The sequence below is a fragment of the Lagenorhynchus albirostris genome, chromosome 2 (assembly GCF_949774975.1).
Source record: "Lagenorhynchus albirostris chromosome 2, mLagAlb1.1, whole genome shotgun sequence".
Taxonomy (NCBI): domain Eukaryota; kingdom Metazoa; phylum Chordata; class Mammalia; order Artiodactyla; family Delphinidae; genus Lagenorhynchus; species Lagenorhynchus albirostris.
Window position 1 is genome coordinate 127,647,682 of NC_083096.1, and position 18,287 is coordinate 127,665,968.

An 18,287-nucleotide genomic window follows, 5' to 3' on the forward strand; every position below is an offset into this window, starting at 1 on the left:
TTTCCGTGAGGTTTAAATGAGATAACATAGACAAGTATTTAGCAGAAAGTAAACGCACAAACATTCATGATTATCACTCTTTCTTGTCCTTTGGCTTCAGCTCTGCTTGTCCCTAGGACCAAGGTAACCGCCAGAGAATGTGGGCCGGGCTCTTTCCAGCCGGCACTTTGTCCAGGTGGCCTAGTAACCCCTATTACCCTGAAATACTGACCTCCCTGGTCTCAGTTTGCACAGACACCAAATCATATTTCAAGAGGGATTGAAGATACCATGGATAAAAATAAGAATGGTGCAGTCATCACGTTGTGGCTAGGAGGATAGGCCAGCTGGAGCTTGGTCCTTGTGTCAGGCACATGGGCCTCATAGTAGAGCGGACTGTTTTTAAATTCCTTTATGGTTGGATCATTGCTTCTGAAGCCTCGCAGCCCTTCCACAAGAGCAGTGAGCGGAGAGAGAGGCTTTTCCTTACAGCTGGGGTGGGCACGAGGGGTCCTTCAGCCCTCGGCAGCAGGGATGGGAGTTGAGGGGACTCAGGTGCAGCAGCAGGACAGCCAGTCTGGGTGGATTTCCTAGCCTGGATGCTACGACATGTCTTTTACCTTTCCCTGTTTTCTCACTTTACATTCCTTCATTTTCTGTCTCTTAACATCTTTGTATGTCTATCAAGAGGAATCATTCTTCTTTTTCATGAAGATAGACTTTATTTCTATTTTCCTAACCATAAGAGACCTCTTACACTTGACGTATTTTAATGCATTTAAGTCTTTATTTTGTCCTCTGGGAACTACTCCACCTGAAAAAACACAAGTGATAAGTCACATAGGAATTTAATTCTGAACGAGTTATTTTGTGGATCACAGAACTTCCACTATCTAAGGTATGTAGGGGAGCAAAATTTGCCACTCAAAACCAAAATATCTCTTTGACGTGTGAATTATTTCTAACTGAAACAATCAAGGTTCAAAAGACTCAGGAAGAAACTTGGACCTTCCCCCTAACTGCCTAAAAGAATTTCAGTAGAGGCCCTGTTGCCTGAATAGAGCTATCACCAGAGACATCTGCAAGAATATGGGTTGGGTGTGGTGGGGAAGACTCTAGGCAGGGCCTCAAAAATCAGTTTACTCCATCTCATTGCGTCCGCAGGGCCCAGCAAACATTTATTTACCAAACATTTGCTTTTCCATCTCCATGTGAATTGCCTTCCTTCCCTTTGAAGTTCCAAACCACTACCCCCAACAGCCTCTTTTGTCTTTAGCTGAAGATGGTATTTAAGAGGTGAGGGTCAGCAGTCTGGTGATTAGGTCAAGGTCTTTATAAAAGCTAAGCAAAGGGTGGATCTATTTTTTAGAAAATTTATGGAAGATGTCAAGAAAGAGTTGATAAGGCTCTATGATGTAATTTTTTTTAAAAAAACAAAAAGATATGTACAACTTAGAGAAATGTTTTCCATTTGTGAACACTATGTTTCTTATCTGTATCATGAAGGAATTATGGGATGGGTGCATTTTTCTCTAAATTTTCCACCCATTTATCGCTATCAAAAAAAAAGGGAGCTGAGGGTTTTGGCCATTTGGGCAAGTTACTCAGTTTTCCTGGGACTATCCTATGTTATTAAACTTTTGTTTGATTTTCACCTTGTTAATCTGTCTCATGTCAGACCAGCCAGAAGAACCTAGAAGGGTAGAGGAAAATATCTTCCTCCCTGACAGGTACAAGGCCTTTCTTTGTGTTCCCTCCTGTGGCATCCCGTCCTTATGAGAACAGGATGAGAGCCCTTATGGATGGGCTCGTATGCTGGTCTAGCACGATGCTTGATACACAACAGGTGGCCAGCAAGGATTGTTGGATGACTGAGTCACCTATAGAATTGCTTTGCTCTCCCACATCTTTATCTCATTTTTCAACTTGGCTTTCCTCAGGATCAGCACGAACGGAATCACATAGCAGGGTATTGGAAGCAAGTCGGACCAATTGCTGTGGGCTCTTTCTGCCTCTTCATATTTGACATGTGTGAGAGGTGAGCAGGGGGATCGTGGGACTCTGGGCTGAAATGCATGTCACCAGGTCCACTCCCAGCTCTTTTGAAAAGGAGAGGGGGTGGTCGGGAGCCTGTAGGATGAAAGCACTGGACATGGTCACATCCTCAGATAAGCACTGGGATTAAATCAGAGACAGAGCTCTTTATAGATACAAAATATTTGAGCTGATTGTATTCTTCAAACTCCGTTTCTCTTTTAAGTCCTCCGTGACTTAGTCTAAATACAGTCTCCGCCCCTCTGGCTGAAAAGCTGAGAGTATGTAAGGAGGAAAGTTCCCCTTTGCCTCTGTATTAATTGTTTCTTGCCTTTCCATCTTGTTTCTCTTTGTAGAGGGGTACAACTCACGAATCCCTTCTACAGTATCTGGACTACAGATGTTGGAACAGAGCTGGCTGTATCCTTTCTTGATGGGCTCAGGGTTTTATTTCGTCCCATAGCCGCCTGGTCCCCAAGATCATTTTCTAAGTCCCGCTGATGCTCTCCATATGTGCTCAGCCAGGGCTTTGATCTTCAGACCAATGATAACAGCACAATTAAGGTAAATAATGAGGAGAATTAATGCTTGCTTTCAAGCCTGGGTGACAGCAGGCCAAATGAGGAGGTAGCAGCACATCCCCACGGCAGAAGAATCAGAGTAGCTGGTCTTACTGCTGCCTGTCTAAATGATCTATTATACACTTGTTTACTGCAGACTGAAGCATGACTAGCTTTTCCCTGGAGCCACGGAGGTTCATCTCTGGGCCCCTGTGGGAGAGCCTGTTTCTGAAGTCGTCTGTGTGCAAGGCTTCTTACAGTGACTTTGGTGTGCTGGCATCCCATGCTGCTGCCATTCATTTCCAAGACCAAGTGGAGATAAGGCTAAGGGGATTAGTTCCAGAGGAGTCGCCCAGGCTTCTGATTGGTTGGCATAAAGTGTCTGAGTCATCTTTATGAAGCAGAAGCGACAGTCTTAGCTTATCCCTTTTAGGATGCTGGATTTAAATATTTTATCTTCCTCAACAATATGTTAAGTGCTTCAGGAGAAAAAGACTGTCCTCTGGAGAGGGGGCTTGAGTTGTATTCTTTCTTGGTAGATAATATCTTGTCATGTGCTGGTGAATATGCTTTGTTTGGTCATGATCAATAGTATCATTGCTTAAAAGACGAGAGAGTTGAGCTCCCCCTTTCTGCTCCGCACCCCCTCAAATGTGAGCTGCACAACAGCAAGAATATAACGTTGAGTCTGCCTCAACCCCTTCATTCTATAGATGTGATGGAGGTCTAAGGAGGCAAATAAATTGTCAAGTCTTGCAGCAAACAACGCTTTTCATCTAAGGGTACCATTGATTTTAGGAAAGAAAGAGAAACTGCATTAAATATATTATTTAATGAAACATAAATGCTGAGTTCACACTTGTTAAAATTTTTTAAAATATGCAACTTGGCATGGAGCTGGAGTGGAAAAAAGTTGGAGTCTGGTCACCTGCCTCCCAAGCCAGCTCACTCTACCCCAAACCTGGTTGGTTCTCAGATTAAGCTTTGAAGATCGGCCTCAGAGTATATTGCTCCCACCCTCAGCTCCCACTTTGGCCATGAGTTCTTCTGCTCCCCGTTCCATTTGACAAGACTTTTCTCGTGGTGAGAGAAGATTGCGACAAAACTTCATCCCTGGTTTTACTTGAAGACCTGCAGTCTCAGGCCCAGTATCCCTTGTAGCAGCAGCTGCTGCTATTGCACCCAACCCCACTCCATCCCCTTCAGATTCCAGGGTATCCCAATCTCCTTATAAAAATCCAGGGACGGGCTTCCCAGGTGGAACGGTGGTTGAGAGTCCGCCTGCCGATGCAGGGGACACAGGTTCGTGGCCCGGTCTGGGAAGATCCCACATGCCGCGGAGCGGCTGGGCCCGTGAGCCATGGCCGCTGGGCCTGCGCATCCGGTGCCTGTGCTCCGCAACGGGAGAGGCCACAGCAGTGAGAGGCATGCGTACTGAAAAAAAAAAGAAAAAAAAAGATTTTTATCCTCCCGAGAATTGCCTAAATATTTGGAGACAAAGAGTATCGCCCACAGAGATGGGGAGAGAAGTACTGAGTCCTTGGCGATGAGCTGGCCATTTCCTTGACCGGACGCCATCAGATGGCCTTCATCATTGTGGCTGGCATCTGCCTCTGCCTCTACTTCCTGTTTCTGTGCTTCATGGTCTTTCAGGTGTTTCGGAACATCAGCGGGAAGCAGTCCAGCCTGTCGGCCATGAGCAAAGTCCGGCGGCTGCACTATGAGGTGAGTGCATCTCTGGGCTCATTCATGAACTACTTGTTGTGAACACACACACCCCACTACACCTGGAGATGTAGGGGAGATGGAAGCTTTTATTTCAAATACACAGTGAGAGATTCCCATGTAATGTAGAACCTCTAGGCAAAATAAGAGGCTAAATCCTACTCTGAGAGGCGTCTAGCTTTCTGGCTTATCTAGATCTTGGAGTTTTCTGTGGTATAAATGTATTTCTATCCCCAATAAGGAGTGAACTTGTTCAGCAGGTTCTTGAGCTTTGGAATGGAATGTGGGTGTGTGCTGGATAGGAGACCTGACTGTGGTAGAATTGGGAGTTGGCTTGGAGTGAGGCTTTATTTAAAGTTCTCTTGCTGAAAATCAGCCTTGAGAGTGGGGTTCAGCCCAGGTGATCTGATTTCCAGACTTCAGTTAACCAACTTTCCCCTAAAATATCCAGCAGGTGCTCGCTCTGTTTATAGATCATGTCCCTATTCAAGAGAAACACACGACAGCCTCACATCTCTAATGCAGGCAACACATTCTTAATTTTTCAAGGATCCCTTAGGCTCATGCCTAAGTGGCTGTCCTTGGAGACATGGGCCTAATTCCTTTGTGCAAAGAGAAACAGAAACTGCAGAACCGCAGGGTTTTTATATGCAGTGGAAATAAGAGCCCCTGAATAAGAGACGTCTCTCCCTGAAACACAGGTTCCCTCAAATCCTCTCAGGAAAGCAGGGGCACTTTCAGAAGCTTTGCCTGTGTCTAGAGCTGGAGTGACACATGAGAAAATTCAACCAAATCCACTTCATGCTGATTAATATGCACATTTCTCTTTGTTCACTGGAGCAGAGTTTTATTACAACCGCAGAAAACTTGGATTTGGTAACTTTGAACCCTTGCAGAGAAGCATAACTAGCTTAGCAGGGAAATTAGCAGCCTCATGACGTGCTGTGAATATAATTTCCCAGGCTCTGGTATCACTGTTTCATGACAGATAAGAACGTTGGAAATATTGGGCCCAGTACATTTTCCAGCCATATTCACCTCTGCAGGAGAAATGTTACTTTGTGAAATTATTTTACTCCTACTCCTAGGGATTTGGTTTTACAGATTTCTTTAAAATTAGCTTTTGATAGATTTATATATTGAGAAAAGGATTGGTGGTAGCTGGTAGAATGTTAAACTGCTGTTTCTCTCTTTCCTAATAGGGGCTAATTTTCAGGTTCAAGTTCCTCATGCTTATCACCTTGGCTTGTGCTGCCATGACTGTCATCTTCTTCATCGTTAGTCAGGTAAGTTGACCCTGAGAGGTCAGGATGAGAATGTCCTGAAAAGGTGCCTCTGCTTTGCACAGAAAATTCTATAGAGCTAGAATTTAGGAGCAGTGAAAGGAGCAGAGAGGCTGTTATGCGGGGCAGCTGATCAAACCATTGCTTTCAGGCTGCTCTAATCTGGGACTGTTATCACCTGGCCAGAGGTAGACTGAATTTTTCTTTCAGTACAGCCTCGTAGGAGGAAAAAGTTGCTAATTAAATTAAAAGCCTGCAGCTAGACTGAAGGGCACTTGTTTCATTTACTTAAGAGAATAACTTTTCAAGCCCCGTAGCAGATCACCAATAAGCAAGTATTCATTTGATTTGATCCTTATCTAGCATTAACATAGATCCTTTTACAGTCCATCAGCTATTCTTTGGAACAATTATATTGCCACTTAAACATGAAATGTAATTCAAAATTCCCCTTGATAGAGCTTTATCTTTCTTCTGGTTATTTCCAAAGCTCAACATTTTGCTCTACTTGAAAATCTCAATAATGGTAATGATAATGATTTTTAAATATTGGTAACTTGCTATGGAAAGTGGAAAGTACTGTTTAAATCATACATATTATGTACCTATCATACTTTTGAGCTTCACAAAAATCTGATGGGTAAGTAGGATAGGAATTGCTATGCCAGTTTGCTAGAATATGAAGTCTAATGGCCTCAGAGACATTTCTCATTTATGCTGTTTTCCAACTGGGTGGGACTATGGATGGATTACTGAACACTTCTAAGGTTTAATTTTCTTATCCATAAAATGGATATAATAATAGCACCACCTGAAGAAGGCGGCTGTAAGGATCATATGAAGTAATGCTTGCAGAGTGATTTGCAGAGGGCCTGGCAAGCTGTGAGCGTGGGTAGCTGCGCTCTTATGAATAGCAGCAGGGTGAGTGCTGTACCAGAGGACACACAGTGAGTTAGGCACCAGAACCCAGTCTCTTGATTTTCTTTGCCGGCTGCTCTGTCATCCCTATATTTGATTAAAAGTGAGAATGTTAGTAGTGCAAATAGAGCCTTAGGACAAGACTTGCCCCATTTTGCTAGCAAGCTTCCTTTTAGGAGAGGGGCTCCTAAGCTTTTTTGTGTCCTGGACCCCTTAGGTAACCTTAGGTGAAGGCCATGGCCTTCCAAACATCCAAAGGCCTCTTCTTTGAATGTTTTGAAATGAACAAAATACTTTGGATTTCAAAGGGAATCATACAGATACATAGATAGATAGATAGGCGATGTATATTTGCAGTTATACATATTACAGAGATTTCAGAAATATAAGTGTAATCGATATGAAAATATGATTTCTATTGGTGACAGAATTACAGGTATTGCTAATATTATGGGGATTTGTTTCTTACATTCATAATTGAAAGAAATGGTAACTTCCAGTTAGAGACTGAAAAGACGCAATTTTATAAAAATTTTATAAAATTTTTTATAAAAAATATTTTTTATAAAAAATTTTATACCATTTTAATTTTATAAAAATAAAGACGTAAAGAAAATAAAGACATAATTTTTTCCTGCTCTAGTTCATGGACCCCTTGAATTCTATCCAAGGATACCCAAGGGTACCTCTAATCCCTAGAGCCCTGTTGGCTACACCCACCGAGCAGTGTGAGTGCTGCTGCTGAAGGCTGATGTGAATAGAAAAAAATACAACAAATATACATACACATCTTCAGAGGTTCTGTGCACCACCTCTGCTTTGACCTATAACAGTGCTGTGTTTGTATCAGACTGTTTGTTTATAAAGCCTTGGAAACTTCACCCTCCACTCCAAATGCAGTAAAAATATTTCAGATTCTGAATGAGTTTTTTATTCAACCAGCTGAGGCTCAGACAAGGGTGTCTGAGACCAGACTTATCCCTTGGCTGATTCCCTCATGTGCCCAAAATGCTTTTCAGTCCTCAAGTCCCTCAGTAATGCACTGTGACACTTAACACAACCAGTTCTGCAAGGCTGCGAGAACAGGACACACTCCTTGGAGAAACAGAACCTCGAGGAAGATGGGCTGAGGAGTAAAAGGTAATACCAAGATACGTTCTCAGGGAGGCAGAAAGAAAGGACCCCTTTGCTCCTAACACGTGCTTCTGCTACTTTAGAAAGCTGAAGTCATTGCCCCATGGCCCCATCCCATCCCACTTACTCTCTTGTTTCTGCAGAGCGTCTCTCCCATCTGAAGGCAAGAGGGATTTTGGGCTGATCTTTAAGCTGGCTACATGTTGCCCAAATTTAATCTGGTGCATGTTTCATTAGTACACCTTTCTGAAGCAAAGGAGACCAACCTTCCAAGTCGCAGAGTTTGTGGCTTTTCTTTGGAGAAAAAGATTCATATTCTGCTGCCCAGTATTTTCTAACACGGCTGCAGCCTGTGGCTGGCTTTTTATATCTGCTGCGACAGTTGGCCTGGAGTGGATTTCAACTCTAAGGGGGTAGCGATGAGGTCTTTTGGATTCCATTAGCTCTTTACAGTCCTCCTGCTGGGTTTTTTTTTTTTTTTAAGGTTTATTTATAGATATCTAAGACGTTTTCAGGCATAACTCTCAGTGTCCCAGGTACTGTATTAATACAATCATCAGAGGATTTATTTTTTAATGTCATTTTGGAATGTCTCAGCAATGAGCTCACCTGAAAGAAAACCTATTGGGTAACTTTCTGAAATAGATCCCAGCCTTAGGTAAAAGGAATGTATTAAAACTCCCATTATACTCTCAGGCTTGCTGGGAGAGCTTGCATTTAAGCCTCATGAAATATAATGCGAAGGGATCTCTCCAGGATATTGAAGCTCTGAGGCCAGGAATGAAAGGCCGACGGAAGCTGTGGAATGCAGTGACCTTGAGGCTTTGTAGTTGGGTACTGAGGTGCAGTCTTTTAATGCCTGCCATTTAAATGGCCTCAGTCATAGCAACCAAGTGATGGCACGTCACAGTCTGGTATTTTAGCCCCTTCCCTCTGGAAAAGAAAGAAGCATTCCATTTAGGGATGGCAGGCAGTAGGGAACAGAAGTGCAATGCAGGAAAGATGGTCACTGACCTTCACTAAGGGGATTCCAGGTGCCTGACATTTAGGTTGAGCCACGTGCAGCAAACTCCCAGAGAGCCTTCCCCAGTTCTTTTTTTGTATGTGATCACTTCATTCTGTTACTTACAGAGGAAATGTTTCCAGTAAGAGAGCCTGTGTCTGGGATTTGGAAATCTCGTTGTAAAGTGGAATGTTGGTTGTCAAGACTACTGGGTGTAAAGGGATTTGACCTTCACTTGGCTACAGGGGTATAATTGGGTGGTTTCACACAAAAGTAAATTGTTCAAATGTGAAATCAGGAAAAACGGGGACTTTTAGAATTAAGACTTCAGGCAGAGGGGAGATTCTTTTCTTTTTTTCTGTTTTTTTGGTTGGGGCTACCTGATTTTTCTCTCTGGAAGTTTAAAGGGGGTGACTGTCACCTCTTTGCCTTGCCATTAATAAGATTTTGGATTTACAAGGCCTGCTCTGTTGAGGCTGCTTATTGTGGTACATATTGGTGGGAATGTACTCGGAGCTCAGGATGTCTCAGGCATGAGTAATTGAGAGAGAAGAGGGGAAAGCACAATGGGGTCTCCAAACAGTAGAGTGACATTATGTATACAGTCCATTTATGCAAATTCAACTCCTTGCCCTCAGCAGGAAGTAATGCATTTAGAGATTACAAATCAAATAGTATGGGTAATTCTGCAACTGCATTTTAAACAAGTGCAGGTGTCCCAAAGCAAGCATGGGACGGGGGCTTGAATCTACTGTTTCCTCAGCCAGTCCTGGTTCCAATGCATCCCTCATAGTATAAGCATCTCATTTCAGTGCTTCTACTGTAAAACTGTATTTTGCATATATATATATCTAGTTTGTTATATACCAAACATTACTACATCTGGGATACATAGTTCATATAATTACAGATTTGAATATAAAAACCTGTGTATGTATATGTGTGTATATATATATACACACACATACTGTATAAATATTGTGCTCAATTAAGTGAATTTCAAAGGAAATTTGACCTAATAGTTGCCTCTTAGTCTCTCTAACTAAGAGACTCATCCTATTTAAGATAATATTCCTACTCTTGTGTTGTATAATGGTTAAGAACACCCACCTTTCTGGTGGGTTAGAGCCACACCTTTCTGGCTGAGCAATCCTGGGCAAGATACTCTGTGTCACAGTTTACCACCAGTTGAGTGGAGATATTACCTGCCTACCTCATAGAATTGTTATTAAGACTAAATGATATCTTCCACGTACAGTTCTTAGTATAGTGCCTGACACATCATTAGCACTGAATAACTATCATTATCCTTGTTATTATTTCATGTTAACTATCATTATCCTTGTTATTATTTCTACAAGTCTTAGCTTTGTTAATATCTACGTTGACGATTTGTTTTAACTGATAATAAAGGAATATAGTAGAGAGCAGTATTTAAATGATTTGACCTATTGACTACTCATTAGGTCATTGACTACTCCTTTTACTTTTAAGTGTAATTATTATGGTTTACTATGGACTGCAATATTTTTTTATTTCTTAGATATTTCCTAAAAGTGACTCTTTCTGTACACCCTTTCTACCTCCCTGTATTTGTGCTGGCGTTCTTGCACTCATCCCTGTGCTTTTGCCCGTATTGATTCAACAAATATCTGTCTGTAGAGCGCCATTGTGTACCAGGCATGCAGGGAGGTGTTTCCTTAGATGGATCAGTTATGCCAGTCCCAGCGAGAATCAATTTCAGCAAAGTTGTCAATACTGAGTATTCCCAGCTTATATTATGGGAAGCAGGCTCTCCTGCAGGCCCTTCCCCTAGCTGAGGGGCCCACTGCCTTAACAGAGTAGAAGAAAATAAGAACTGCCTTACTCCACATTACCTTTAGCTCTCCCAGCCTCATTTCCCCTCCTTGATCACATAAAGAAGAGTTCCCTTTGTTATGAGAGCAGGTACATGGATTTCCAAAAACTATCTTAAGGCTACTTCTCCCCTTCCATTATATGCATTAAAAATCATCTTAAGTATGCTCTAAGTATTGTAATTTTTATAAAGTTAGGATATTCTGTACTTAAAAGTAAGAAGAGTGACATTTGGAGATGTTTCTAAGAAGCAGTCCTAAATAGCTTGAATGCTGGTACGTTTTTCTAAAATCATTGATGGTTATGAAATCCTTCTTTGCCATAAAAACTTTCCTGAGCATGTCATATAAAGTGAATTATTTCCCAAAGTAAATAAGAGTTAGTGGTGGTGGTTTGTTTATGAATCACAAAAATGAAAATTATGTATTAACAAGGCCAAACTAAAACTGGCAAGTCTGTAATCCATTAACCTGGTTAACTGACACTCTAGGTCTTTCAGAAGGAAATACCTGTCCTTATAGCTTTATTCTGCCTGGGGCCCCTGTGGGTCATGGGTTATACAGAGGGTACCAAATGAATATAGACCCACTGCCTCATAAACAGGAGGTGAAATCAACCTGCTTGTTTAAGTCATGAACATTTAGAGGTAGCTTGCCATCTTACACTTTAGCTCCTAGAAGGAGGGGCTCCTAGATATGGTTTATATAACCCAGCCTCATCACAAGAACATCAGTCCAGTACTTTCTTTTACTCCCATTTAGGATTTCCTGGAGCAAGCAGAAGTGGTCAAAATCATTTCATTGATCTCAGAGCTAGCACAAATTATTAGTTCCTCTGCTCAGCAGTTTTCTTGACAGTTCTTAGTGCAATCCATATGTCATCAGCCCTTAAAACAATTACCAAGTCATTAACATAGACAAAACCAGCCCCAAAACATTCTTGCCAAACTGTAAAGCACATGAAAGCTTCGTAATTACCTTCGTGAGTGACTTACCTAGGGTGACATTATGAAATAAGATTTTTTGAGTGTTTGCTAGGAAATTTCTAGAAATATTTTTACTTAATTCTCCTTAGTAACCCTGCAAGTTTTTGTTTTGCACTTCAGAAAACTGAAGTTTAGAGTCTTAATCCTACTTCTCTTACATTAAACAGAAAGTGAGTGGTAGAGCCTGGACTTGAATCCAGGTCTCTGACTTCAAGCCTGTGTCCTTCTGCTTCTCCATACTGCCCCACTCAGGAAAACTACTCACTCCGAGGACCCATTTGTTTATTTAACCAACCCTGTGGTATATCAGGTGCTGAAGATACGGCAGAAAACAAACCAGAACTGGTCTCTGCCTGCAGGGAGTTTACGTCCAGCTGGGAAGACAGGTAGCAGAGGAGGAACTATAATTGTAGATGAGCGTTGAGACTCAAATGCCGTTTCATTAAATTAGGGATAATTATGTGCTGCTGTTTTAGGAAGAGACAGTACCCAGGTGAGGCTGATGCAGCCAAGATGAGAACCACTGACTTTGTGCCTGACACATAGTAAACCCTCAGTTAACCCTAAATTCATACTAGTATGATTCAGATTAAAAGATGGAATCTTACACGGCCCTTCACTTTCACATATATGGAAGAGACTTGGTGTTTGTGTTAGTTGGTTCCTATGTTGGAGTTGTTTCTTCTTGGTTCCAATTGAATGTCACTCCTTTATCCTGTAGGTGACTGAAGGCCATTGGAAGTGGGGCGGCGTCACGGTCCAAGTGAACAGTGCCTTTTTTACAGGCATCTATGGCATGTGGAACCTGTATGTCTTCGCTTTGATGTTCTTGTATGCACCATCCCATAAGAACTATGGGGAAGACCAGTCTAATGGTGAGTTCCAGCCTCTTTGGCATAGCTTTAATCAGGATAAGTAGGCTTCTGTCTCTACAAGACTTAGATAGCAAAGGCTCTGGGTTCCCCAGTCGAATGTTCCCTCCAAGTGTGAATGAACACCTCCAGGGACTCTGGGGCCATAAGACAAAACACCAGCATAGGGCAGATATTTCTATTAAGTCCTCATTTAAAAAAATCTTTAAAATACATTGGGAATATTGCATTCTAGTCTACAATATCTCCCAGTCTTAGTACAGTAATTAAATTTACTTTCCTCAATTTTTTGAACAAAACTGACTGTTGGAAAGTGTGCTACATTTATTCTTCTAGTTTGAGAACCACAATCTGAGATATTGGGTGGATGGGGACTGAGCCCTGGGTGGAAGTGGAGCTAGCTTTGTTTTTCCTCTGCTCATTTTCCTGCAAGCCTGTTGACACATCCAAACTGGTAGCTATTCTCCTGTCCCCATAGCCTCCCTCCCCTTAAGTGCTAGTATGTGCTGTCTTTGGTGCTGCTGCAAGGAGCCTTGGAGAACTTAGTCAGTCCAGTCATTTTATACATGAGGAAACTGAGACCCAGAGAAGGGAGAGGCTTGCCTGGGGTTTCTCTACCAGCCATGGCAGAGGGAAATGAACATTACTGCCTGGGCCAGTGCTGTTAACATGGAAGAGGTGACCTGGTAAACAACACGTCTGAGAGCTCCTTTTTTTTTTTTTTTTTTAACATCTTTATTGGAGTATAATTGCTTTACAATGGTATGTTAGCTTCAGCTTCACAACAAAATGAATCAGTTATATACATACATATATTCCCATATCTCTTCCCGCTTGCATCTCCCTCCCTCCCACCCTCCCTATCCCACCCTTCCAGGCGGTCACAAAGCACCGAGCTGATCTCCCTGTGCTATGCGGCTGCTTCCCACTAGCTATCTACCTTACGTTTGGTAGTGTATATATGTCCATGCCTCTTTATCGCTTTGTCACCGTTTACCCTTCCCCCTCCCCATAGCCTCAAGTCCATTCTCTAGTAAGTCTGTGTCTTTATTCCTGTTTCACCCCTAGGTTTTTCATGACATTTTTTTTTTTAAATTCCATATATATGTGTTAGCATACGGTATTTGTCTCTCTCTTTCTGACTTACTTCACTCTGTATGACAGACTCTAGGTCTATCCACCTCATTACAAATAGCTCAATTTCGTCTCTTTTTATGGCTGAGTAATATTCCATTGTATATATGTGCCACATCTTCTTTATCCATTCATCCGATGATGGACACTTAGGTTGTTTCCATCTCCGGGCTATTGTAAATAGAGCTGCAATGAACATTTTGGTACATGACTCTTTTTGAATTATGGTTTTCTCAGGGTATATGCCCAGTAGTGGGATTGCTGGGTCATATGGTAGTTCTATTTGTAGCTTTTTAAGGAACCTCCATACTGTTCTCCACAGTGGCTGTATCAATTTACATTCCCACCAACAGTGTAAGAGGGTTCCCTTTTCTCCACACCCTCTCCAGCATTTATTGCTTCTAGATTTTTTGATGATGGCCATTCTGACTGGTGTGAGATGATATCTCATTGTAGTTTTGATTTGCATTTCTCTCATGATTAGTGATGTTGAGCATTCTTTCATGTGTTTGTTGGCACTCTGTATATCTTCTTTGGAGAAATGTCTATTTAAGTCTTCTGCCCATTTTTGGATTGGGTTGTTTGTTTTTTTGTTATTAAGCTGCATGAGCTGCTTATAAATTTTGGAGATCAATCCTTTGTCAGTTGCTTCATTTGCAAATATTTTCTCCCATTCTGAGGGTTGTCTTTTGGTCTTCTTTATGGTTTCCTTTGCTGCGCAAAAGCTTTTAAGTTTCATTAGGTCCCATTTGTTTACTCTTGTTTTTATTTCCATTTCTCTAGGAGGTGGGTCAAAAAGGACCTTGCTGTGATTTATGTCATAGAGTGTTCTGCCTATGTTTTCCTCTAAGAGTTTGATAGTTTCTGGCCTTACATTTAGGTCTTTAATCCATTTTGAGCTTATTTTTGTGTATGGTGTTAGGGAGTGATCTAATTTCATACCTTTACATGTAGCTGTCCAGTTTTCCCAGCACCACTTATTGAATAGGCTGTCCTTTCTCCACTGTACATTTCTGCCTCCTTTGTCAAAGATAAGGTGACCATATGTGCGTGGGTTTATCTCTGGGCTTTCTATCCTGTTCCATTGATCTATCTTTCTGTTTTTGTGCCAGTACCATACCGTCTTGATAACTGTAGCTTTGTAGTATAGTCTGAAGTCTGGGAGCCTGATTCCTCCAGTTCCTTCTTTCGTTCTCAAAATTGCTTTGGCTATTCGGGGTCTTTTGTGTTTCCATACAAATTGTGAAATTTTTTGTTCTAGTTCTGTGAAAAATGCCAGTGGTAGTTTGATAGGGATTGCATTGAATCTATAGATTGCTTTCGGTAGTAGAGTCATTTTCACAATGTTGATTCTTCCAATCCAAGAACATGGTATATCTCTCCATCTATTTGTATCGTCTTTAATTTCTTTCATCAGTGTCTTATAATTTTCTGCATACAGATCTTTTGTCTCCTTAGGTAGGTTTATTCCTAGATATTTTATTCTTTTTGTTGCAATGGTAAATGGGAGTGTTTTCTTGATTTCACTTTCAGATTTTTCATCATTAGTATATAGGAATGCCAGAGATTTCTGTGCATTAATTTTGTATCCTGCCACTTTACCAAATTCATTGATTAGCTCTAGTAGTTTTCTGGTAGCATCTTTAGGGTTCTCTATGTATAGGATCATGTCATCTGCAAACAGTGACAGCTTTACTTCTTCTTTTCCGATTTGGATTCCTTTTATTTTCTTTTCTTCTCTGATTGCTGTGGCTAAAACTTCCAAAACTATGTTGAATAATAGTGGTGAGAGTGGGCAACCTTGTCTTGTTCCTGATCTTAGTGGAAATGCTTTCAGTTTTTCACCATTGAGGATGATGTTTGCTGTGGGCTTGTCATATATGGCCTTTATTATGTTGAGGAAAGTTCCCTCTATGCCTACTTTCTGCAGGGTTTTTATCATAAATGGGTGTTGAATTTTGTCAAAAGCTTTCTCTGCATCTATTGAGATGATCATATGGTTTTTCTCCTTCAGTTTGTTAATATGGTTTATCACATTGATAGATTTGCGTATATTGAAGAATCCTTGCATTCCTGGAATAAACCCCACTTGATCATGGTGTATGATCCTTCTAATGTGCTGTTGGATTCTGTTTGCTAGTATTTTGTTGAGGATTTTTGCATCTATGTTCATCAGTGATATTGGCCTGTAGTTTTCTTTCTTTGTGACATCCTTGTCTGGTTTTGGTATCAAGGTGATGGTGGCCTCGTAGAAGGAGTTTGGGAGTGTTCCTCCCTCTGCTATATTTTGGAAGAGTTTGAGAAGGATAGGTGTTAGCTCTTCTCTAAATGTTTGATAGAATTCGCCTGTGAAGCCATCTGGTCCTGGGCTTTTCTTTGTTGGAAGATTTTTAATCACAGTTTCAATTTCAGTGCTTGTGATTGGTCTGTTCATATTTTCTATTTCTTCCTGATTCAGTCTTGGCAGGTTGTGCATTTCCAAGAATTTGTCCATTTCTTCCAGATTGTCCATTTTATTGGCATAGAGTTGCTTGTAGTAATCTCTCATGATCTCTTTTATTTCTGCAGTGTCAGTTGTTACCTCTCCTTTTTCATTTCTAATTCTATTGATTTGAGTCTTCTCCCTTTTTTTCTTGATGAGTCTGGCTAGTGGTTTATCTATTTTGTTTATCTTCTCAAAGAACCAGCTTTTAGTTTTATTGATCTTTGCTATTGTTTCCTTCATTTCTTTTTCATTTATTTCTGATCTGATTTTTATGATTTCTTTCCTTCTGCTAGCTTTGGGGTTTTTTTGTTCTTCTTTCTCTAATTGCTTGAGGTGCAAGGTTAGGTTGTTTATTCGAGATGTTTCCTGCTTCTTAAGGTGGGCTTGTATTGCTATAAACTTCCCCCTTAGAACTGCTTTTGCTGCATCCCACAGGTTTTGGGTCGTTGTGTCTCCATTGTCGTTTGTTTCTAGGTATTTTTTGATTTCCTCTTTGATTTCTTCAGTGGTCACTTCATTATTAAGTAGTGTATTGTTTAGCCTCCATGTGTTTGTATTTTTTACAGATCTTTTCCTGTAATTGATATCTAGTCTCATGGCGTTGTGGTCAGAAAAGATACTTGATACAATTTCAATTTTCTTAAATTTACCAAGGCTTGATTTGTGACCCAAGATATGATCTATCCTGGAGAATGTTCCATGAGCACTTGAGAAAAATGTGTATTCTGTTGTTTTTGGATGGAATGTCCTATAAATATCAATTAACTCCATCTCGTTTAATGTATCATTTAAAGCTTGTGTTTCCTTATTTATTTTCATTTTGGATGATCTGTCCATTGGTGAAAGTGGGGTGTTAAAGTCCCCTACTATGAATGTGTTACTGTCGATTTCCCCTTTTATGGTTGTCAGTATTTGCCTTATGTATTGAGGTGCACCTAAGTTGGGTGCATAAATATTTACAATTGTTATATCTTCCTCTTGGATCGATCCCTTGATCATTATGTAGTGTCCTTCTTTGTCTCTTCTAATAGTCTTTGTTTTAAAGTCTATTTTGTCTGATATGAGAATTGCTACTCCAGCTTTCTTTTGGTTTCCATTTGCATGAAATACCTTTTTCCATCCCCTTACTTTCAGTCTGTGTGTGTCTCTAGGTCTGAAGTGGGTCTCTTGTAGACAGCAAATATATGGGTCTTGTTTTTGTATCCATTCAGCCAATCTGTGTCTTTTGGTGGGAGCATTTAGTCCATTTACATTTAAGGTAATTATCGATATGTGTGTTCCTATTCCCATTTTCTTAATTGTTTTGGGTTCATTATTGTAGGTCCTTTCCTTCTTTTGTGTTTCTTGCCTAGAGAAGTTCCTTTAGCAGTTGTTGTAGAGCTGGTTTGGTGGTGCTGAACTCTCTCAGCTTTTGCTTGTCTGTAAAGGTTTTAATTTCTCCATCAAATCTGAATGAGATCCTTGCTGGGTAAAGTAATCTTGGTTGCAGGTTTTTCTCCTTCAACACTTTCAATATGTCCTGCCACTCTCTTCTGGCTTGCAGAGTTTCTGCTGAAAGATCAGCTGTTAACCTTATGGGGATTCCCTTGTGTGTTATTTGTTGTTTTTCCCTTGCTGCTTTTAATATGTTTTCTTTGTATTTAATTTTTGACAGTTTGATTAATATGTGTCTTGGCGTATTTCTCCTTGGATTTATCCTGTATGGGACTCTCTGTGCTTCCTGGACTTGATTAACTATTTCTTTTCCCATATTAGGGAAGTTTTCAACTATAATCTCTTCAAATATTTTCTCAGTCCCTTTCTTTTTCTCTTCTTCTTCTGGAACCCCTATAATTCGAATGTTGGTGCGTTTAATGTTGTCCCAGAGGTCTCTGAGACTGTCCTCAGTTCTTTTCATTCTTTTTTCTTTTTTCTGCTCTGCAGTAGTTATTTCCACTATTTTATCTTCCAGGTCACTTATCCGTTCTTCTGCCTCAGTTATTCTGCTATTGATCCCATCTAGAGTACTTTTAATTTCATTTATTGTGTTGTTCATCGTTGCTTGTTTCATCTTTAGTTCTTCTAGGTCCTTGTTAACTGATTCTTGCAATTTGTCCATTCTATTGTCCATTCTATCTCCAAGATTTCGGATCAACCTTACTATCATTATTCTGAATTCTATTTCCTCTTCATTTGTTAGGTCTGGTGGGTTTTTATCTTGCTCCTTCATCTGCTGTGTGTTTTTCTGTCTTTTCATTTTGCTTATCTTACTGTGTTTGGGGTCTCCTTTTTTGCAGGCTGAAGGTTCGTAGTTCCTGTTGTTTTTTGTGTCTGTCCCC

The 18,287-nt window shown here is 40.7% G+C and overlaps 1 protein-coding gene across 2 annotated transcripts in view; it reads left to right on the top strand.

The window, feature by feature from the left end:
• The window catches only part of WLS (Wnt ligand secretion mediator), a 113,473-nt gene that overhangs the window by 75,876 nt on the left and 19,310 nt on the right, over window positions 1-18,287 (top strand). For both annotated transcript variants that reach the window (XM_060139772.1, XM_060139773.1), the window contains exons 7-11: window positions 1,920-2,017; window positions 2,370-2,433; window positions 4,155-4,298; window positions 5,501-5,584; window positions 12,200-12,353. In XM_060139772.1, coding sequence (XP_059995755.1) covers window positions 1,920-2,017; window positions 2,370-2,433; window positions 4,155-4,298; window positions 5,501-5,584; window positions 12,200-12,353 — 544 coding nt within the window. The remainder of the gene's footprint in view (window positions 1-1,919; window positions 2,018-2,369; window positions 2,434-4,154; window positions 4,299-5,500; window positions 5,585-12,199; window positions 12,354-18,287) is intronic.